The following is a 24144-nucleotide window of genomic DNA, read 5'->3' as shown; positions in this document are numbered from 1 at the left end:
CTTTAAACCTCACTCCTCTCTTTGTAAACAGCCCCTTCATAAATTACCCACCTCGGCCGGGCGCGGTGGCTCACGCCTGTAATCCCAGCACTTTGGGAGGCCAAGGCAGGCGGATCACGAGGTCAGGAGATCGAGACCATCCTGGTTAACCCGGTGAAACCCTGTCTTTACTAAAAAATACAAAAAATTAGCCGGGAGTGGTGGCAGGCATCTGTAGTCCCAGCTACTTGGGAGGCTGAGGCAGGAGAATGGCGTGAACCCAGGAGGCGGAGCTTGCAGTGAGCCGAGATCGTGCCACTGCACTCCAGCCTGGGCAACAGAGCAAGACTTCGTCTCAAATAAATAAATAAATACATACATACATAAATTACTCACTTTGAGGGTGTCATCTGCTTTCTGTCAGGAGCAGGACTGACACCCCTTCATGAGTTATCTACCTTGAGGGTGTCATCTGCTTTCTGTCAGGAGCAGGACTGACTCACTAGCATCACTCCTAAATAATGTGAACTTGTTTTGATTTTTTGTTTGAGGCAGAGTCTCACTCTGTTTCCTAGGCTAGAGTGCAGTGGCATGGTCTTGGCTCACTGTAGCTTCTGCCTTCTGGGCTCAAGCAATCCTTCCACCTTAGCCATCCCAGTAGCTGGGACTATAGGCATGTGCCACCATGCTTGGCTAAGTTTTAAAATATTATTTGTAGAGATGAGGTCTCGCTATGTTGCCAGGCTGGTCTTGAACTCCAGGGCTCAAGTGATCCTTCTGCCTCAGCTTCCTAAAGTGTTGGGATTACAGGTATGAGCCACTGCACCTGCCCAATGATGTGAACTTTTAGTAAGTCACTTCAGTTCTCTGGGCCCAACTTGCTTTACCTGTCAAGCAGGGACCATGGTGCCTGGTCTCCCAGATTGTGAATGTCAAAGAAAACAGGTAGAGAGGCACTTTGGAAGACATAAACACTCCTCAGAATGGGAGCTAGCAGTGTAATTCCACAAGGCGCAGAATGGGCATTCAGTGCATAGCCTGACTGGAAGTGGAGCATCCTTTGTGAGAAAAGGAAACCTCTGAGACAGTGAATATGTTTCCTTTCCGAAAAACTTGATGCAATTAAAATAGAAGAAAGGGCACCGCTGAAGAGAATAAGAGGAGAAGGGATCTTTGTTTTGTTTTTGCTTGTTTCTTTATGGTAGCGACAGTGTATTTCATGTAGGAACCTGTGACAAAGCTCCACATAATAAACATGAGAAAGTCAAGGATGATGGTTTTGGCCAAGAAGCAAATGACATGCCACAGCTGCCCTGGCAGGTCCCCTTTTCGAGATCGTGTCCTCGTGGATGGGACTCTGAAGCAGCTGCAACAGGCATCTTCCGGCTGGGAAAGGCCACTCGACCTCTTTTTCTCTTTCGAAAGCCAGGCAGCTGTGAGTCCAGGCTTGTCACTCCTGGGTGCGGGCTCAGGAATTGAAGATGGGCCTGCCAAGCCACACACCCTCGTTCGAAACACCTCTGCTCTGTGGCCAGGTTTTTCAGCCCCTCGCCACTCCTCATTAGCAGTGGCTTCTGGAATTTCCCTGTCTGTAGAATGAGAATAGTTACACCAACATTTCTTCCCAAGGAGCTAATTGGAATATTGCAATACGAATCTTTGCAGAGAATCAATCCTGAGAGATGCTAAAGGATAATTTAGCTCATATAATTACTAATCAGTATCTCTGTTCCTGGTATTCTGTAAGGGAGCTGAAACTTCCAACCTTTCTTCCTATTCACAAACCCACTTCACCTGCCCCCAGTGCTGAACTTTGGTTTTTCATGTTGCTTTTGCAGAACTTTAAAACATTTGATTTCCCTGATGAGTCTTTGTACTGAGGGGCCAGTGCAGTTTGCTTGGCACTTTGTTTTCCTCTCATATAACATTTCCCTGCCAATAAGGTATTTGGGCTGAGAGAAAAAGTTATTGAGCATGTGCCTTCAAATTTGAGATGATCGTTATTTCATTTACCTAATGACTTTAACTTCTTTGATACTGTGTTTGTCTTATGAATGTAATGGCTTTCTCACTTTAATGAAAAGTTATGCAATACAATTGAAAAGTAAGTACTATATATGTAAAAATTAATTTCTTTTTAAATATAAAGAATTAATGGGACCAGGCTTTTTATTTTGTATTTGTACAAATCTATGGATACATGAGAAATTTTGTTACATGTGTATAATGTGTGGTGATCAAGTCAGGGTATTTGGATTGTCCACCCGAGTACAATACATGTTTGTTAAGTATAATCACCCTACTCAGCTGTTGAACATTGATTTTTTTCCTTCTAACTTATTGTATGTTTGTACACTTAAACCGAGTTCTCCTTATCCTCTTCCTCCCACCACTCTTGATTCCCAGTCTCTGGTATCTCTTTCCCTCTCTGCCTCTATGTGATCAAAATTTTTAGCTTCCACATATAAATGGAAACATGCGTCATTTGTCTTTCTTGCTTGGCTGTTTTCACTTAAAATAATGACCTCTGGTTTTATCCATGTTGCTGCAAATGACATGACTTCATTCTTTTTGTGGCTGAATAGTATTTCATTGTGTATATGTACCACATTTCCTTTATCCATTTGTCCGCTGTTGGGCACTTAGGCTGATTCCATATCTTTGCTGTTGTGAATAGTGCTGCAATAAACATGGGGGTGATATATATCAATATATCGTACTGTTTTCTTTTCCTCTGGGTAGATACCCAGTAGAGGTATTGCTGGATCCAGTGGTAATTCTAATTTTAGTTTTTTGAGAAATCTTACTTTTCCATAGTGGATGTTTAAATTCTCACCAACAGTGGGTAAGAATTATTTTTATCTACATCCTTGCCAACATCTGTTATTTTTTGTCTTTTTCATAATAGCTATTCTGACTGGGGTAAGATGATATCTAATTGTGATTTTGATTTTGATTCTGATGTTGGGCATTTTTTTCACGTATCTGTTGGTTACCTGTATGTCTTCTTTTGAACAATGTCCATTCCTGTCCTTTGCCGTCCCCCCCCCCTTTTTTTTTTGAGATGGAGCCACTGTTTGCCACCCAGGCCGGAGTGCAGTGGCGCCATCTCGGCTCACTGCACACTCTGCTTCCCGGGTTCATGCCATTCTCCTGCCTCAGCCTCCCGAGTAGCTGGGACTACAGGCGTCTGCCACCACGACCAGCTAATTTTTGTATTTTTAGTAGAGACGGGGTTTCACTGCGTTAGTCAGGATGGTCTCGATGGGGGTTTCACTGCATTAGTCAGGATGGTCTCGATCTCCTAACCTCATGATCCACCCGTCTTGGCCTCCAAAAGTGCTGGGATTACAGGCGTGAACCACCACGCCCAGCCCCCTTTGCCCACTTTTTAATGGGATTAAAAAAATTTTTTTAACTGTTGGGCTGTTTGAGTTCCTTGTGTATTTGGAATATTAGTCCCTTGTTGGATGAATAGTTTGCAGATATTCTCTACTATTCAATAGGTTGTCTCTTCACTCTGTTGATAATTTCCTTTGCTGTGTCAAATATTTTTAGTTTATTATAATCCTATTTGTCTATTTTTGTTTTGTCGCCTGTGCTTTTGAGGTCTCAGTCATAAATTCTTTCCCTAGACCAATGTCCAGGAGAGTTTTCCCTAGGCTTTCTTATGATTTTTTTTTTATAGTTTCACATCTTATGTGTACATCTCTAATCTAATTTTTAGTTTATTTTTGTATATGATGAGAGATAGAGGTCCATTTTCATTCTTCTGCATGTAGTTAACCAATTTTATCACTATCATTTATTGAAGAGGGTGAACTTTCCCCAATGTAAGTTCTTTTTGGCTTTGTCGAAGATCACTTGGCCATAAATATGTGCCTTTATTTCTGGTTTCTTTATTTTGTTCCATTGGTCAACGTGTCTGTTTTTATAACAGTATCATGCTGTTTTGGTTACTATATGCTTGTAAAATGTTTTGAAGTGAGTCATTGTGATACCTGCAGCTTTTGTCTTTTTGCTCATGATGACTTTGAGCTCTTTTTTGGTTCCATATAAATTTTAAGATTGCTTTTTTAATTCTGTGAAAAGTGACGTTGGTATTTTGATGGGGATTGCATTGAATCTGTAGATTGCTTTGGGCAATGTGGTTATTTTAATGATATTAATTTCTCTTATCCATGAGCATGGGACCTTTTTCCATTTTATTTGTGTCTTCTTCAATTTCTTTCATCAGTGTTTTATAGTTTTCCTTATAGAGATTTTCCACTTCCTTGGTTAAATTTATTCCTAGGTATTTTATTTTATTTTTGTAGCTATCGTAAATGGGATTGCCTTCTTGATTTCTTTCTCAGTTAGATCACTATTGGTGTAGAAATGCTACTGATTTTTGTTATGTTGGTTTTGTATCCTGCAACTTTACTGAATTTATTTATTAGATATAAGAGATTTTGGTGGAGTATTCAGGTAGATATAAGGCCATAGCATCTGCAAGGAGGGCCAATTTGATTTCTTCTTTTCCAATCTGGATGCTTTTTATTTCTTTCTCTTGCCTGAGTGCTCTGGCTAGGATTTCCAGTACTATGTTGAATTGCAGTGGTAAACTGGGGTATCCTTGTCTTATTTCAGTTCTTAGAGGAAAGGCTTTTAGCTTTTCTCCGTTCAGTATGATGTTAGCTGTGGGCTTGTCATAGCCTTTATTATTTCGAGGTAAGTTTCTTCTATGCCTAGTTCGTTGACAGTTTTTATCCTGGAGTGATGTTGAATTTTTTCAAATGCTTTTTCTGCATCTGTTGAGATGATCACATGGTTTTTGTCCTTCATTTTGTTGATGTGATCTGTCCCCTTTATTGATTTGCATATGTTGAACTATCCTTGCATCCCTGGCATAAATCCCATTTGATAATGGTGTATTATGTTTTTGATGTGCTGTTGGATTTGGTTTGCTTGTATTTTTGTGGAGGATTTTTGCATATATGTTCATTCACCAGGGATACTGGCCTATAGTTTTCTTGTTGTATCTTTGTCTGGTTTTGGTATTAGGGTAATGCTGGCCTCATGGAATAAGTTAAGGAGAATGTCCCTCTCTTCAATTTTTTGGAATAGTTTCAGAAGGGTTGGTGTTATTTCTTTGTATGTTTGCTAGAATTCAGTTTGAGTCCATTTAGTCCTGGGCTTTTTTTCTTGGGTGACTTTTTATTACTGATTCAATCTTCTTATTGATCTTTTCATGTTTTCTATTTCTTCCTGATTCAATCTTGGTAGGTTGTATGTTTCTGGGAATTTATCCATTTCCTCTGTGTTTTCTAATTTGTGAGGAAATACTTGTTCATAATAGTCTGATTATACTTTTGTAATTCTGTGGTATCGCTTGTAATATCTTCTTTTTCATTTCTGATTGTATTTGGGTCTTCTTTCCTTGGTTAATTTAGCTAACAATTTTTATATATATATATATATATATATATATATATTTTTACCTTTTGGAACAATTTTTCATTTTGTTGAGTCTTTGTATTTTTTTAAGTCCCTACTTTATTTAGTGCTGCTCTGATCTTTATTATTTCTTTTTGTCTGTTTTTGGGTTTGGTTTGTTCTTGCTTTTCTATTTCCTTGAGGAATATTGTTTGATTGTTAATTTGTACTCTTTCTCCTTTTTTTGATGTAGGTGTTTATTGCCGTAAACCTACCCCTTTGTGCTGCTTTTGTTGTACCCCATCAGTTTTGGTATATTGTTTCTCCATTTTTGTTTCTTTCAAGTTTTTTAAAGTTTTCATATTAATTTCTTTTTTATCCAGCAGTTATTCAGAAGCATGCTATTTAATTTCCATGTCTTTGTATAGTTTCTAAAGTTCCTCGTGGTATTGATTTCTAGTTTTATCCATTGTGGTCTAAGAAAATACTTGATATGATTTTGGTTTGTTAAGTTTTGTTGACACTTGTTTTGTGGCCTAACATATGGTCTATCCTGGAGAATGTTCCACATGCTGATGAGAGAATGTATATTCTGTAGTCAGATAGAATGTTCTGTAAAGATCTGTTAGAGGGCCGGGTGCGGTGGCTCATGCCTGTAATCCCAGCACTTTGGGAGGCCGAGATGGATGGATCACGAGGTAGTTCGAGACCATCCTGGCTAACACGGTGAAACCCCGTCTCTACTAAAAATACAAAAAATTAGCCGGGTGCAGTGGTGGGCGCCTATAGTCCCAGCTACACAGGAGGCTGAGGCAGGAGAATGGCATGAACCTGGGAGGTGGAGCTTGCAGTGAGCCAAGATTGTGCCACTGCACTCCAGCCTGGGCAACAAGTGAGACTCCGTCTCAAAAAAAAAAAAAAAAAAAAAAGATCTGTTAGGACCAGTTGCTCTAAAGTTTAGTTTAAATCCAATGCTTCTTGATTTTCTGTCCAGGTGATCTATCTAATGCTGAGTGGGAGAGATGAAGTCTTTGACTATTACTGTATTGCATCTATCTCCCCTTAGATCTAATAATATTAACTTTATTAATATGAGTGCTCCAATGTTCTAGACATACATATTTAGAATAATTATATCCTCTTGCTGGATTGATCCATTTATCATTATATAACAACCTTTTTTGTCTTTTTTTTTTTTTTTTTTTAACTATTTTTGACTTAAAGTCTATTCTATCTCATAAGTACAACTATACCTGCTCAATTTTGTTTTTCATTTGTATGGAATATGTACATCACTCTACTTTCAGATGTAAAGTGGTAAGGTGAGTTTCTTGTAAGAAGCGTATAGTTAGATCATATTTCTTAATCCATTCAGCTATTGTATATCTTTTAAGTAGAGAATTAAATCTGTTTGTGTTCAAGGTTATTGATATGTGAGGTTTTGTTGTCTTTTCTGGTTGTTTCATATATTCTTTGTTCCTTTCTTTTTCTCTTATTGATTGTTGTTGTGGTTGGTGGGTTTCTACAGTGGTACCATTTCTCTTCCTATTTTATGTGATTGCTTTACCAGTGAGTTTTATACTTTCATTTGTTTCCATGATGGTAAATGTTGTTATTTTGCTTCCAGGCTTAAAATTCCCTTGAGCATTTCTTGTAGGAGTGGTCTAGTGGTAGTGAATTCCCTCAGCATTTGCTTGTCCAGGAAAGACTACTTCTCTTTCATTTATGAAGGATAATTTTGCTGGATATAGTATTCTTGGCTGACATTTTTTTCTTTCAGTACTTTGAGTATATCATACCATTCTCTTCTGGCCTATAAGGTTTCTGCTGAGAAACTCACTCTTAGGCTGATGGGGTTGTCTTTCTTTCTTTCTTTTTTTTCAGATGGGGTCTCACTGGGGTCTCTGTCACCTAGGCCAGAGTGCAGTACAGTGACATGATATGGGCTTACTGCAGCCTCTGCCTCCCAGGCTCAAGCAATCCTCCCACCTCAGCCTCCTTAGTAGCTGGGACCACAGGCACAAGCCACTATGCCTGGCTGATTTTTTGTATTTTTGGTAGAGATGGGGTTTTGCCATGTTGCTCAGGCTGATCTTGTACTCCTGAGTATGAGTGATTACCCATCTCAGCCTCCCAAAGTGTCAGGATTACAGGCATGAGCCACCACACTTGGTCAGGGGTTTTCAGGTAACCATATGCTTTTCTCTTGCTCTTTTTAGGATTCACCCTTTATCTTTGACTTTAGACAGTTGGACTATAGTGTGTCATGGAGAAAACGCTTGCAGAAAGTATATTCCTGGAGATCAGTGAGTCTCCTGTATTTTAATGTCTAAATCCCTAGACTTAGGAAGTTTTCATCTATTATTTTATTAATTAAATTTTCTAATATTTTCTTTGTCTCTTGACTCTCAGGGATATTAATAACTCAAATATTTGATCACTTTGTGTTTTCCCAAGTGTCCTGAAGGCTTTACTCATTTTGTTTTATTTTCTTTTTCTTTTTGTCTGACTGCATTATTTAAAAAATTCTGTCTTCAAGTTCTGAGATTCTTTATTCTCCCTTATCTAATCTGTTTTTGAAGTTTTCAAATGTATTTTATACTTCCTTCAATGAATTCTTCGTTTCTGGAATTTCTATTTGGTTCTTTAAAAAAAAAAAACCTATCTCTTTGGTAAATTTTTCATTCATATCCCGTATTGTTTTCCTGATTTCTTTGTATTGTTTTTCAGAGTTCTTTTGTATATCACTGAGCTCCTTTAAAATCAGTATTTCAAATTTTTTATATGGGATTTCAAAAATTTCTTTTTGATTAAGATGTATTGCTTGAGAATTCTGATGTTCGTTTAGAGGCGTCACATTTCCTTAATTTTTTATGTTTCATTTGTCCTTAAGTGGATCTCTGCACATCTGGTGTAACTGTTGCTTCTTCCTGTTTTTGAAATTTTCTTTCATAGAAGAGGATTTTTTCCTAAAGATATATCTATGGTTTTGGTTGAGGAGGGTACTTTGGCTTTGATTCTGGATGCATGTAGTAATAATTTTTTAGGCTGTAAATAGTGTTGGTGGCATCCATGATTTCCCCACTGGGTTAGGGTGAAGTTACTAGTGGAGGCTGTGGTGAAGTTGTACTAGGGATTGGGATGCCAGATGGGCCAGTCTTTAGGCCCTAGTGATGACAGCAATGGGCTAAATGTGCCCATTTGTGCCCAGGGCTGTATATGCTGGCATCTCTGTTGGCAGTTATTTGGCAGGCTGATTTCTGGGCCTCCAGGTGGCTTGTTCAGTTGCTGGTAGTGGCAGCAATGGACTGGGTGTGTAGGTGGGTTTTGGGGCCTTTGGGTAGCTGGCATAGCATGAGTGATGGCAGCAGCAGGAGCAGGATGATTGTGTGGGTCCCAAGTGGTGTGCATTGATGTTGGTGGTTGCTGTGATGGGCTGGGTGGGACAATCTCTAGGCCTTCAGGCGGCACTTGCAAGGAGGTGCCAGGTGACATGATGGTGGCTGGGAGTTTAGGCCCAACCATAGGCTCCAGAAAGAGTGCTCAGGTACCCAAGGTGGTGGATTGCCTCACACAGTCCCCAGGACCCCAGGATATGTGTCCTGTCTCAAAGAGGGGGGCAAAGCTGGGCTGTGCAGATTTGTGCTCAGGCCTGTTGGTAAGAGCAAGAACCACTATTGGGGGCCAGGGTAGGGTGATCCTCAGGCCCCAGGCAGAGTGCTCAGGTAAGAGATGCTAGCAGCTGTGCTGAAGTGCTACGACTGGACAGAATGTGGCTGTGCTCTGTGGTCACAGCCTGGGCTGGTAAGTGGGAATGTATGTCCTTCCCACAGTCCCAGTGAGGTTTGCTTTCCAGCCTTGACAGTGTTAGCCTATGCCTGTCTCACGCTCCCACCCTGGCTGCAGGAGGCCCCATTTCAGCTGGTGAGCAAGTCCCAGCGGCAGCTTACACCCTTTCAGCATCCGAATCTCCGTCCCAGCAGCACCCACTTCCTGGCATCAGCAACCGCAACCCTTTCCTTGTTTGTTTCTTAGCCCTGGCTGTGGGAGTGCTCACAGCTCACTCCCTATTCCCAGCAGCAACAATCTGGGTTTCTGTAACACCTCAGTCCCAGTGCCTCTGGGCCCCAGGACAGCATGCAGTCTACCCACATCTAGGTTTGAAAATGGTGTCTTGCTGTAGTTGCTTGGGTCTCAGACAAGTGTGGGATCCAGTGCAAGCTCCATCTTTGGAGCAGTTCCATCCCACGGTCTCCTGGCAGCTCCCTATGTTAGCTTCAGTGGTTGGGAGGGTTGAGGGGGTCTCTTATGGCCAGGATTACATGATTTCATGGTGGGGATCTGGGCCACTGGAAGTCTCTCATTCACCCTTTCCCGGAATTGGGAAGTCACTCCCAGCTCCTAGTTGATCGTGGCTAGGCAGGCTGCTTGTCTCCCTTCTCCTTCCCTGCTTTTGGTGTTTCCTGCCACTTCTCTGGTGAATTCCAGTGTTCTTTATTGGATAATGTATTCAAAGTGTGACTGTCTACACACTCTGTTTGTTCTAAGTGGAAGAGGCTGACATGACATGCTTCTGGTAGCCATCTTTGTCTGTGCTATTTCTAATACTACATGCTGTACCTAGGTAAATTCCTCTGGGAAAGTTGAGACCCATGTTCACAAAATAAAGAAAAAGGCCACAAGGTTACAAGAAGGGTCACCCAATTCCTCATGGTTATTTCATGTATTCATTTGTTTGCCTTTAAACCTACATTCATGGCTCTAAATCATTACGCAAACTGGGTTTCTCCTATGACTGCTGATTTTATTTTTCCTTTATATTTTCCTTTTTTAAACTTCCTATCTGTTACTTGTCAAATCTCAGTAGAAGTACACCTTCTAACAGAATAATACTGGCCCTGCATTTTGAGACGATAGCAAATGTTTACAGAACAGACAAAATCGAACTTAAGAATAGACTTCAAGTAGACCTAGCCTGAGAGCCACTCTCTCCAAACTTCCCTTTTGCTCAAACATGGCTAAAGGGTTTTGACACTGACTCCTAGTCACCATCAAATCCCTCCAATGTGAGACCAGACCAGCCACCTAGGACAGGTCTATCCTGGCACCAAGGAATAATCAAAACCTAACTACGGGATGGCTCATCGGGGATGCTCTCTGATAAAGATCTTGATCAAATGGGGGAAATGTGGAAGTTCTCAGAATTATAAAGGAGTCACTTGTGCCAAAAAAAAAGCCCAAAAAAAACCCCTGACAAATAGAGCCATGGAAAGCCATGAAAGAAGGGTTCTGCTAGATAAATGACTGATAACAAGAGCCATCACAAGACTCTGAAAAAACCAAAACCTTGTGCAAAAGCCATCACAATCTTAAACACACACGAAGATTCCTGCAAGGACCTCTGCCCAACAACTCCCTGTCCAGCCTTGGACTGGCACCACCCTTATTATTGATCCTTGTAGCCAAGGATAATTGTTTCAAAATAAGTATGTAATCCTTCTTATTTTTCCTTTAAGAACTGTCTTCCTTTACCTCTTCAAAAACACACGTAGTTTACTATGGCACATGTATTCCCATTGCAGTGCCCTATTCCCCAATACATATCATCATTTTCTTTTAGAGAGCCTTTCTCTGATATCTAGGTTGACAGAGATGATGGAGTAGAGCCACCCCAGTTAAGGTATTCCAACAGGTAGAGGCCCCAGTTGACCCACATTCAACTGAGCCCAACCTAAGTCAGCTGACTGACCCCCTACTAACCCCAAGCTCTGATAATAAATGCCTGTAGCTTTAAGCCATTGAGTTTTAAGACAGTTTGTTACACAGAAATAGATAAGTGATACAATGCCTTATGCGCTAATGATAGCAACTTGGAAAACAATGCTCCAGGTGGTTTTTACATGATCTCCTTGTAATGTTTGCTTCTACACTAGAAGTTCTAGTGTTCTACTTCTAGAACACGAGAAGTTCACTAGAGCAGTGGACTCTAGTGAATGGCCCAGGCCATAACATTTCAGGCACTGTGTTTATAGCTGGTTGCAATCCTACAGTCTCATCATACATAGTGCAATAACCAGGAACAGAGCAATCAGAACCTTCTGCACTCACCCACCGACCCACCACCCCAAATACAAAGAGCTCACATTACAGCAGTCTATAAATCTTATTAGTGTGTTTATTGAGATTATAAAATATAATAAGTTATATATATACAGAGTTAGACAAAAATATTAACAAGACTTCACTGTCTAAGGGCCACAGACCTACCTTGGGGTGTTTTCTTAAAGTATTGCAAAATAATATCTCCACACAAAAATGGCAGGATGGAGTCCCAGCTTTGTTCAGTGGGAATTATTATGATCTCATTGTTCTCAATCCCATAACAAAGGCTAAAGCTTATCAGAGTAAATCCCATGTTTCCAAATAAGTAAATGACAAGAGAATGTGTAACTATATAAGGAATAGCTCCCTAAAAATGGCAGGTGGAGAGCCAACGGAACATGAGCTGACACTGGCTGGCCTTACAGTCCCAGAATTCCAATAGCGTGAAATGAGGCCAAAGCACCAGGAGCAGAGAACAGCCACCCTACTCCTTCACTGAAAACATTCTGAGGAGGGTACAAGCTGTTATCCTGGAACGGCACACTCATCACAAGTGACATTTGCAGTCTAATTAAAGGGAGACTCATCATCATTATCACAATGCAGGGGGAAGGGGGCACCACAGGATTTCAAAGAGGAATTAAAAGGATAATTAAGCTCTGCCGTGGAGTATTTAGCTTGCAAGATAAACCAAATAGGTTCTGAAAAACAGCAGCAAACAGACATAGTAAATGATGATATTAAATATTCAGGACCTCATTATGATCCTCTCACAGTATGTACTACATTCGTTGGTGGGAAATTGCTTATTGGTGTTAAAGATATGACTGATTTTCCCCCCAAAGCATTTTTTCAGTCATGCAACTTGTAATTTTTACAACCTCGCTTTATAAGTCAGAAACTTTGCTTTAATTTAGTAATAAACACAGTCAGACCTGCCATCAGGGAGCTCAGCAGTGAACTCTAAATTAACCCCTGGTGTGATCACTAGCCTGCCTCCTGAGCTCTTGGCAGTTACAGGGATAGTACGAGAGTCTGCCAAGAACAATGCCAGATTATTAGCTTTCTGCCTATAAATGTTATGTCAAACCATTGCAGTTACTGTGAAAATGCCAATTCTGAGTTTTTCTGTTTTAATTCCCATTTAAACGGACAGACCACACTGTATTCACTTGCATAGAGCACCTCAAAGGCCTGGCATTTCCCATAGCTCCACTTTCTTTTTGCTCACCTGAACCCTACCTGCCCCGATTATAGAATCACTGGCTAACATCTCATTTGCAGAAGAGAAACTGAGGTTGAGAGAGGAAAAGACAAGACCCAAGGTGGCACTAGAAGCCAGCTCCCTGGACTCCAAGCCCAGGCCCTCATTTGCACTGCAGGACTCCACTTTCCCTGACTGGCTCAGAAGGCTGAGTCTGAAACTCTCATGCCATGAGGCTAATCTACGAGTCTCAAATGAGCTCTTGAAATCTAGAATTATGCGTGGCTGAGCTCTTAGGAAGTCATCATTTCCCTAATTACAGTTGACTACTCATATATGTTTGAAGTGAAAACACAGCCTGACACGTTATAATTTAAATTGCTGTGTCCTTGAGCATTGCTGCCCCTAAAAGGTCAAATCTGCCTAAGGCTGAGAGTGGAAGGCCATTCACATGTAATGCAAACCACAGGGTACCCAGGCCAAAGATTCATGCAGTCAATGGAACTGGCTACTGCACACATCCAATTGCTTGGACAAACACATGCCTTGCATATTGGTTTTGTATAGAGTGAGCTCTTCCGTTATTGACTGGAAGGCCTGTAAGAATATGGATGACCTCAAGGATAGGTAAAGTTATCCTAATGAAACCACATAGGGTGTTAACAGACTTGTACTAAACCTGAAATAATACCTGGAGCAGGGTGTTTGCATTTTGTAGCCATTTTACCAAAATGTTTGAGTTGCTTCTTCACTAGGATGCCATCCTTCATCATCCCAGTAGGGAGTCATCTCCCGCGTAGAACTTCTATTACATTTTCTAAGTGCCCCTTCATTCAGCTTGTTTGATGTCTTCCAGTGAAGTGGTTTGTAAACATACGTTCCTTCTGTCTTCTACTGGAGTGAAAACTCCTTAAAGACAGGGACCAGATTCTTCACTTCTGTCAGTCCCACGGGGTTTGGTTCATTTGAGTCCTCAACATTGTCTCATTGTTCAGTGAGTTAATGGTGGGTTGGTGGGCTGGCTCTATGAGTGAGTGGATATTTACTCTGCCTGGTGAAGTACAGGCGAGCATCTGAAAGTAGCCCAGCTCTAGTCCTTTATCTTTGGTTAAATTGGAAGACAGGCCTTATTTCATCTGGCTCCTTGAACATCCTAAGGCACATGGTGCCATCACAAAAGCCTTGATTCTTGGCAGTCTTTTGGCACCACTCACAGCTCCAGAGCCCTCATTGATCCTTGGCTTGTCCTGGGAGGACAACCCACAGGCGTGCTCTTCAGGATGCAGCATGTGGCTGGGAAGCAGGTGGCACAACCCCCGCCCACTCCAGTATGTCTGCACACAAGGACTCCACAGCATCCAGCCGCTCAATCTGCACCAGTTTTGTGAGCAGCTCAGGGATGCTGTAACCTGCCGTGCTGATGCGGTCAAAGAGCTGCATGCCGTCTGTCATGCCCCCAATCTCATCCCTCTTCAGGCCGAAGCTCTCAGCGAGGTGGCGCCACGTTTTCACAACAGCCTTTTCAGAGTTGTACGTGGAACTGAGCATTCGGCTAGTTTTCTCGAGGCAATCAAATGGCAGCTCCGTGGGGCTAAGACCTGCAGACACCAATGGCCACAGTTAGATGTTGCAAGTCGCAGTCAATAGAAGGTCAACACTGTGAAAAATTATTTAAATGAAATAAAAATTATTGAAAAAAATTTTAAAAAATTGTAAAACAAAGCATGCATAAAGCCACCTAAAACAAATGCATAACTTAAGGCAAACGACACCTAGAACACTGCCAGCCACAAGAGAGGGCTGTGCATGTACCCTAACCCTGGTAATAGCCCCTTCCCTACTAGGAAAATGACTGCTCTATTGACCATGATAATAATTCCCTGATGACCATTTTTAGCAATTCTCAAAGACTTCAAGACAAGTTATCCTTAGTTGGGTAACCCTGTCTCCCATGGGGCTGGGCTGAGGAGGGGGTCAAAGGGACAGTATCATGTCTCTTTAGGGAACAGTAGTCAACTTTGTAATGGGTGCTCTCAGTGATAGCCCCAGATTGGGGTTATCTGAACCAAGTCACTGCCAACTCAGTGGTCTCATGGTTTTTGGGGTCCACTGTACATTAGACTCACCTAGGAGCATTTAAAAACTTGATATTGCTGCTTCTGGAAGATAAGTAGATATAATTTTCCCTAATCCTCCCACTAAGTGCAGCTAAAAGCCCTGAACATTCTGTATAAAACAAATACAAGAAGTCTCTGAAAAGTGGAGAAAAGAAGACGGACCAACTAGGGACCTCGATACCTAAGGATGGTGATGGTGGTGAGTTCCCTGGGTTTTCTTTTTCCTCATAAATTCCAGACATGGGGCAGAAAAGTCCCAAAATCCAGAAATAATAGCAACCACAGACAAAAACAGCCCCAACAAAAGTCTTCCCTCTCTAGTCAGAGCACTAGGAAAAGAGCAGCCTAGCAAGCATAAAACGTTTAGACAATAATTGCTCTATTCCAGCCAAACACCACAGAAAAACTGTCCCCACTCCATCCAGGGTAGCAAAGACTGAGAGGGGAGCCTAGACTTCCACCCTCACCAAGCTGTAACACTGTGCCAGGTGGTGTCAGGAAAGGCCATGTAGGGAGACAGGGCTTTCTCATCAACCAGCTGGTAACAACTCCCTTGCCCCTGTGGTGACCATGTCAGGAGCCATACTCCCAAACCCCAAGTAGCAGTAAAAAGGAGTCCCCTTGGGTGTTAGTGAAGGTTGAGTGGGGAATTTGGATGTCTACCTTCACCTAACAGTCGCAAGACAGCACCCTCATTCTCCTGCCACAGGGCTATCAAAAGGAGCCAGCTAAAATAGAAGGCTTAAATAAGACCCAGAGTTTCATATCAGGACATAAAACTACACAGGTTTCAAAGTGAATTCACTCATCATACCAAGAACCAGGAAGATGTCAAATAAGTAAAAAAAGAAAAACAATAGATGCTAACACTGAGATGACACATGTTAGATAATCTGAAAAAGGTTTTAAAGAAGCCATAATAAAAGTGCTTCAACAAGCAATTATGAACATGCTTAAAACAAATGCAATAATAGAAAAACAGAAATAGAAAATAGAAAAAAATAGAAATCCTCAGCAAAAATATACAAAATGTACAAAAGAAATGAAAATATTAGAACTAAAAAAATACAATAACCACAATAAAAAGCTCAGTGGATGTGCTCAATGGCAGAGTAAAGACAGAGGAAAGAATCAGTGAGATGGATAATGGAAGCTAGCAGTGGAAATTACTCAATCAGAGAAAATAAACTGAAAAACACAGAGCCTTAGGGAACTGTGGGGTTATAACAAAAGAGCTAACATTTGTGTCATGAAGTTTCAGAAGGAGAGGAGAAGAGAGTGGGACTAAAGTACTCAAATAAATGATGGCTTAAAACTCCCCAAATTTGTAAAGAGATACAAGTCTACAGATTCAAGAAGCTAAGCAAATCCCAAACAGGATAAACCCAAATATATTCATGTCAAGATACATCATAAATGAACTTCTGAAAACTAAAGACAAAGTCTTAGAAACAGCCAAAGAAAAACAACACCTGACCTAGAGAGAGAAAACAATTAGAATGACAGTAAATTTATAATCAGAAACCTGGAGACCAGAGAGAAGTAGCACAGTATTTCCAAGTACTGAAGGAAGAGAACTTTCAACCCAGAGTTGCATACCAGGTTGCAGTGAGCTGAGTGAAAATATCCTTCAGGATGACATGAGAATATCCAGACATTCCAAGCCAAAGAAAAATTAGGAATTTTTCACCAGCAGACCACCCTAAAAGATGTAAAAGGAAATTCTATAAACAGAAAGGAAATAATAAAAGAATGAAACTTGTGACATCAGAAAAGACAGAAAAGAACATAGTGAGCAAAAATTTGGGGAAATAAAATAGACTCTCCTTCTCTTTTTAAGTTTTCTGAATTATGTTAGGCAATTGAAGCAATTTATGTTGTTCTAAATATATGTAGAGGAAATATTTACAACTACTATAAACAGGGAAGGTAAAGGGACAAAGAGAAAGTAAAGTTTTTATACTTCATTCAAACTGGCAAAATAATAACACCAGGAAGGCCAGACACAGTGGCTCACACCTGTAAACCAAGGACTTTGGGAGGCTGAGGTGGGCAGTTCACCTGAGGTCAGGAGTTCGAGACCAGCCCGGCCAACATGGTGAAACCCTGTCTCTACTAAAAACACAACTGGTTGGCATGGTGGTGCATAGCTCTAATCCCAGCTACTCGGAAGGCTGAGGCAGGAGAATCACTTGAACCTGGGAGGCGGAGGTTGCAGTGAGCTGAGATCGCGCCACTGCTCTCCAACCTGGGCAACAGAGCGAGACTCCATCTCAAAAATAAAAATAAAAATAAATACTAATAACACCAGTAGACTGATAAGTTATATGTGTAAATGCAATCTCTAGACAAACTACTAAAATAACTATGGAAAAAGATAAAATCAAAGCATATCACTCAAAAAACACCAAAATCAAATTCTGAAATATGTTCAAGTGACCCACAGAAAAGCAGGAATATAAAAACACAGAAATGAAAAACAGAGACAATGAACAGTAAACAAAATATAAAATAGCAGACTTAAGCCCTAACATAATAATGACTACATTTAATGTAAATGATTTAAATACCAACTAAAGGCTGGGTGTGGTGGCTTATGCCTGTAATACCAGCACTTTGGGAGGCCAAGGCAGGTGGATCAGCTGAGGTCAGGAGTTTGAAACCTGCCTGGCCAACATGGTGAAACCCTGTTTCTACTAAATATACAAAATTAGCCGGTGTGGTGGTGCATGCCTGTGATCCCAGCTACTTGAGAGGCTGAGGCAGGAGAATTGCTTGAACCTGGGAAGTGGAGGTTGCAGTGAGCCAAGATCACACCATTGCACTCCAGCCTGGGCAACAGGAGCGGAAACTACATAAAAAACAAACAAACAAACAAAAACCTAAAAGGCAGAACTTGGTAGATTTTAAAATAAAGCCAGTTATATGCTGCCTACAAGAAACTCACCTCAATATAATGAGAGAGGCTGGTTGGAAGTAAAAGGATGGAAAAATACATATCTTGCAATTAATGAAAGGAAGGCAGAATGGCTATAACATCAGTTAGACTTCAGAGGAAAAAAATTACCAGAAAGTGACATTTAATAATGATAAAAGGGTCAATCCAAGAAGACATAGCAATCCTAAATGAATATGCACCAAACAACAGAGCTCTAAAATATGTGAAACAAAAACTGATAGACCTGAAAGAAGAGATAAGTCCACAATTATAGTTGAAAACTTTAACATTCCTCCCTCAGTAAATGATAGAACAATTAGAAAAAAATCAGCAAGAATATAGAACTTACCAACATCATCAACCAACAAGATCTAATCAACATTTATAGAACACTCCATTCAACAACAGCAGAATACACATTCTTTATAATTATGGGCCTTACACCTCAATAAATTAAAAGAATTGAAATTATACAAAGTATATTCCCCTACCACAATATAATTAGAATTTAAATCAATAACAGAAAAATCTTTACACATTTGAAAAACTAGACAACAGTCTTCTAAATAATCCACAGGTCAAAGAGGAAGTCTCAAAGAAAATTTAAAAATGAATGAAAATAAAAATACCAGATGTCAGTATTTGTGAGACACAGCTAAAGTAGTACTGAGAGGGAAATTTATAGCAGAAATACAAAGGAGGAAAATTCTTAAGTTAATAATCTAAGCTCCCATCTCAAGCACTTAGAAAAAGATTAACAAAATAAACCAAATGTACATAGAAGGAAATAAGTAATTTAGAAATAAGAGCAGTAATCACTGAAATTGAAAACAGTAAAGTAAAAGAGAGCAATATGAAAAGAAACAGTTACTTGAAAAGATCAATATAACTGACAAGGAAAAAAATAGACAAGACACAAATTACCAATATCAAGAAAGAAGCAGGAGATACCACTACAGACACCATAGATATCAAACAGATAATAAGGGAAAACTATGCAACTTTAACTCTACACATATAAATTTGACAACTTAGGTGAAAATAAACAATTCCTCAAAAAACATAAACTATCACAACTTACCCAATGTAAAACAGATCATTTGAACAGACTTATAACTATTAAGGAAGCTGAATTTGTAACTGTAAAAATCTCCAGCCAAACGCAGTAGCTCATGCCTGTAATCCCAGCACTTTGGGAGGCCGAGGTGGTTATGTTGCTTGAGGTCAGGAGTTCAAGACCACTCTGGCCAAGATGGTGAAACCCTGTTTCTACTAATATACAAAAATTAGGGCCAGGCACGGTGGCTCACGCCTGTAATCCCAGCATTTTGGGAGACCAAAGTAGGTGGACCGCACAGTCAGGAGTTCAAGACCAGCCTGACCAACATGGTGAAACCCCATCTCTACTAAAAATACAGAAATTAGCTGGGCATGGTAGCATGCACATGTAATCCTAGCTACTCAGGAGGCTGAGGCAGGAGAATCACTTGAACCTGGGAGGTGGAGGTTGCCAGCCTGGGACAGGGTGAGACTCCATCTCGGGGAAAAAAAAAAAAAAAAAAAAATTAGCTGGACTGCGGTGGCATGAGCCTGTAATCCCAGCTACTTGGGAGGCTGAGGCAGGAGAATCGCTTGAACTTGGGAGGCAGAGGTTGCAGTGAGCCAGGATCGTGCCACTGCACTCCAACCTGGGTGACAGAGCAAGACTCCATCTCAAAAAACAAACAAACAAAAACTCCCCAAAAGAAATCTCTAGGTCCACATGATTTCACTGAAGAATTCTACAAAATGTTTAAGAAATAATTAATAGCAATTCTACACTATATTTTCTAGACATAGAAAAGGAAGAAACACTTCCTAACTTACTCTGTGAGGGTAGTATAAACTGGATACCAAAACCAGACAAAGACAAAAAACAAACCACAAACCACAGACCAATATCTCTCATGAATATAAATGCAAAATCTTTAACAAAATATTAGCAAATAGAATGCAACCATATAAAAAAGAATTGTACCACATCAGGTATGGCTTATTCCAGGGAGGCAAGGCTGGTTCAATATTTAAAAATTATTGTAATCCACTCAAAAAATTAATGTCAACAATTTATAAAAAGCCTAGAGCTAATATTATACTTAATGGTGAAAAATGGAATGCTTTTAAGATCAGAAATGAGGCAAGGATTTCTGCTTATGCTTCATCACTTACATTCACTGTAGTGCTGGAAGGTGTAGCCAGTGCAATAAAATGAGAAAGGGAAGGAAAAGGTATACACATTGGAAAGGAAGAAATAAAATGGTCCCATTTGCAGATGTGATTATCTATGTAGAAAATCCCAAGGAATCTACAAGAAGACTCCCAGATCTTATAAGTGAATTCAGCAAGGTCACAGGATGCATGATAAACATACAAAAATCAATTGTATTTCTATATAGCTAACAATGAATGTATGGCTACTGAATTTAAATTGTCATTTATAGTTGCTCAAAAAATAAATGATATACTTACGATGTAAATCTAGCAAAATATGCATAGAACTTGTCTTTTGGAAACTACACAATGTAGATTAAAAAATTTAAAGTTGTGCTAAATAAATGAAGAGATATACCATGTCCATGTCTCAGAAGATTCAACATAATAAAGATGTCAAATCTTCCCAATTGATATACAGTTTTGTTGCAACTCATTAAAATCCCAGCAAGGCATTTTGTACATATAGGGAAGACTATTCTAAAACTTACATAGAAAGACAAAGGAACTAGAATAGCTAAAAGATTTTTGAAAAAAGGTGAGAGCAGTCTATTTGATTTCAAGACTTATATAAGTTATTATATAACTTATACAAGAATCAAGAATGTGTGGTATTATAAGAGGGACAGACAGGTAGATCAATGCAACAGAACAGCGACCCCAGAAAATAGACCTATACGAATATACCAAACTGATTTTTGACAAAGTTTGAAAAGCAATTCAATGGAGGAAAGATACTTTTTCCAAAAAAAAAAAAAAAAAAAAGTGCTGGAGCAATTGGATATCCATAGACAAAAAAATGAACTTTGATCCAAGTTTCATATCTTCTATAAAAATCAACTCAAACTTAACTGCAAAATGTGAACTATGTGAACTTAAATGCAAAACATAAAAGCTATGTGGACTTAAATGTAAAACATTAAGCTATAAAACTTCTAGAAAAAATTGTGGGAGCAAATCTCTGGGATCTAGGACTAGGCAAGAGAGATCTTAGATTTGACACAAAAAGCACCATCCATAAAAGGAAAACTTTATAATTAGTTTCATAAATTTGACTCATAAAAATTTAAAGCATCATTCTGTGAAAGACCCTGTTAAGAGACTGAAAAGATAAGTTAAACTAGCTATAGAATGGAGAAAACAGTTACAAAACCACATATCCATCATAGGACTAGTGTCTAGAATATATTGTTAAAAATCCTCAAAACTCAACAGCAAAAAATCATATAATGCCATTGAAAAATGGGCAAAAGACATGAAGAAACATTCGTTTTACTGAAGAGGACATACAGATGAAAAATAAACACAAGAAAGGATATTCAAACAATAGGAACATGCAAATTAAGACCACACTAAGATATCATAACACACTTCTCAGAATAGCTAAAATAAAACATAGTAACACCACCAAATGCTGGCAACGATATGGAGAAACTAGACCATTCACACACTGCTGGTAGGAAGGTAAAATGGTACAACAATTTTGGAAAACAGTTTGGCAGTTTTTTAAAAAAACCAACCAGGCAACTATCATACAAGCCAACAAATGTACTCCTGGGTCTTTGTCCCGGATAAATCACGACTGATGTCCACGGGAAAACCTATACACAAATATTTATAGCGCCTTTGTTCTTAATAGCCCTTAAGTGGCAATAACCCTGATGTCCTTCAGCAAGTGAATGGTGAAACCAGCTCTGGTCTGTTTATGCCACAGACCACTGCTCAGCAAGAGAGAGGAATGGACGATCGATGCATGCAACCAGCCGGCTGGACCTCCAGTGAGTTATGCTGGGTGAAAAAGGCCATTCGCCAACGGTTACATACTATGTGATTCCACTTTGATAACACTCTTGAAATGACAAAACTGTAGGAATGGAGAACAGATTACTGGTTTCCAGGGGCCTAGGTGAGGGTGGGGTGGGTGGGAACTGGCTGTGGCTGTAAAAGGGCAATAGGAGGAGTTTTTGTGTGGGAGCTGAGTCTAGCTTCACTGTGTCGATACCAGTGTCCTGGTTGTGACTTCTGTGTATTGTTTTGCAAGACGTTGTCATTAGGAGAAACTGGGTAAAGGGCTTCCAGGTTCTCTCTGTATTCTCTCTTACCACTGCATGGTAAGAAGTATCTCAAAATAAAAAGTTTAATTAAAAACAAAACAAAAAACAGAGACACAGATGCCTGGGATTCACCCCTGACTAATGACATCAGGGTGTTGGGGCAGATTGGGTGGGCTGGATGGGCAGAGATGGTGTGAAGACCTGCAGATGACTCTAATATTCATCAGGGCTGGGCACAGAGCACAAGCTCTCAGCCCTGGCTGAGAGGTTTGAAAACCCCTGTCCCGGGGTGTGAACTCAATATTTTTTGGAACAGAGAAGAGCTTGCTGGTGGATGGAAGGTGAGTCCTAGACCATCCTCCCCTGGGCAGCTGACAGCCCCAGGCCATGCCAGGTGAGATCAGGCAGGCTGACCTGGGGCATGTGTTTATGGAGAGATGCCATGCTTCAGTGGCAGCCAAGAATTCTTGGCCCTGGAGCTCACCCGCAGTATAGTTATTTCTGGCCAACAAAGCACTGGACCAGAAAGCCTGCCAGGGAACAGTGGGCTGCACTTGGCCTACGGTGGGGTGTGGGGGTGGGAGGAGGGGTATTGGGGGCATTGGCAAGCTGCCCGGCGTGCACCAGGCTCCACTCCCGCTGCCGGGCCAGATCAAGGAGTCCGAGGAGGGAGGCCAGCGAGGCCAGCAGCAGGAAAACTCCTGACCTCAGCCACGAGGGGTTTATCTTTGGGGTTAATAAGAAAGTAATTTAGAAAGAGGATTTTGCAGGAACTGGAAGCTGAGGATTATGATTTCAGATTGCAGCACTGACGGCCCTGTCCTGTTGCCTTTTACCTGCCCACACCCAAGCCCAGGTTATGGGGAGACAGCCTGACTTGGCTCGGAAGGCCGCTGGGAGGGGAGGCTGGAGGCTCCCAGGGCCATCGGACATCGGGGACGCTCAAGGGCAGGGAGAGGGCGGCTAAGTCTAGGATAAGTGACTAAGTGACTATGTTTCCCAGATGACGATGCCAGTGTGGAGACGGGCACTGGGGACACGGGAGGTCCAAGGCTCCATGGCTGCTGCTCCCCGACCCTGCGTGTCCCTGTAGTGGGTGCCTGCACCGGGCTGTCTCCCGTCATGAGGGGAAGGCCCGTGGAAGCACTGGGAGATGCCTTCTAATATCTGGGAGCCAGATTCCGTTTCTCCACACCTGAAGTCGGTTCCAGCGGCCGTTCTGAACAGAGTGCGGCAACTGGATGGACGGCTTCCCTGAGTTCCCCTCACAGGAGCCTCAGGGCTCTGGGCACAGCCCTTATGTCTGCACCACCTCTCTCAGCTTACCTTCCACGACTCCACACACGTTGGCATACACATCCAAGATCTTTTTCCTCCGGCTTTGAATCTGTAAAAAAGAGTCAGGAGAATGTTCACCTCCAGAAAGGGGCAACAGTAGTGAGGAAGCAAATCCTCCATGTCAGCAGGGGCAGGCAGCAGCTACGCCTGACACCAGAGACGCTGCACACAGCCCCCATGTCAGCACCCCAGCCCCGACACACAGGGAGGAGGGTCTCCTTCAGGTCTTCCCACTCAAACATCTTTGGGGTCCACCATGGGTGCTTCTCAGGCTCAGCTGGGTGGTCAGACTCGTAAGATACTTGGGGATACCCGTGGCATCAGTCTGTTTGAAAAGATGACCATGGGGACCCCCACTTGCCCTCAGGACACCTGTGCTGCAGCAGAGCCGTGCGGGGCTCCCATCCTGGATCATGTGGCTGGTGCCAGGAGACCAGGCCCACGGTGCACAGGTGCTCAGTGGCCCTGGCTGAAGAGACCCGGGGCCACGGCTACCTATTTCTTTTGTAACAACCCCACAGGCTTCCAGGGTCTCTGCAAGTGGCAGCCCCATTATGGAGGTCACTGAACTCGGAGCAGGCAGAGCATGGCATCCTATCAGGACAAGGCCGGAGCCAGGATCCCAGCTGGGCATTTTTGACATCAGTGATGTTGCCTAGCAACACAGCTGTCCTGCGGCTGGGGTCTGCAGCCAGGGCACTGACTAGAGGGACGACCACAGGCCAGGTCCACAGGGAGCCCAAGAGG

The 24144-nt window shown here is 41.4% G+C and overlaps 1 protein-coding gene across 2 annotated transcripts in view; it reads right to left on the bottom strand.

Moving 5' to 3' along the window:
• Window positions 1-11557: 11557 nt before the first annotated feature.
• Window positions 11558-24144, bottom strand: part of EDAR (ectodysplasin A receptor) — a 95717-nt gene continuing 83130 nt past the window's right edge. The window contains exons 11-12 of one of the 2 annotated variants that reach the window (XM_008008346.3): window positions 23386-23446; window positions 11558-14298 (exon numbers count right to left, since the gene is read on the bottom strand). In XM_008008346.3, coding sequence (XP_008006537.1) covers window positions 13976-14298; window positions 23386-23446 — 384 coding nt within the window. In that variant the 3' untranslated portion in view covers window positions 11558-13975. The remainder of the gene's footprint in view (window positions 14299-23385; window positions 23447-24144) is intronic. The other variant, XM_008008343.3, reaches the window with a different exon arrangement.

This window comes from Chlorocebus sabaeus, chromosome 14 (genome assembly GCF_047675955.1).
Source record: "Chlorocebus sabaeus isolate Y175 chromosome 14, mChlSab1.0.hap1, whole genome shotgun sequence".
NCBI classification, from domain to species: domain Eukaryota; kingdom Metazoa; phylum Chordata; class Mammalia; order Primates; family Cercopithecidae; genus Chlorocebus; species Chlorocebus sabaeus.
The sequence above is the reverse complement of the archived record's forward strand: the minus strand, read 5'-3'. Positions and strand labels throughout refer to the sequence as shown.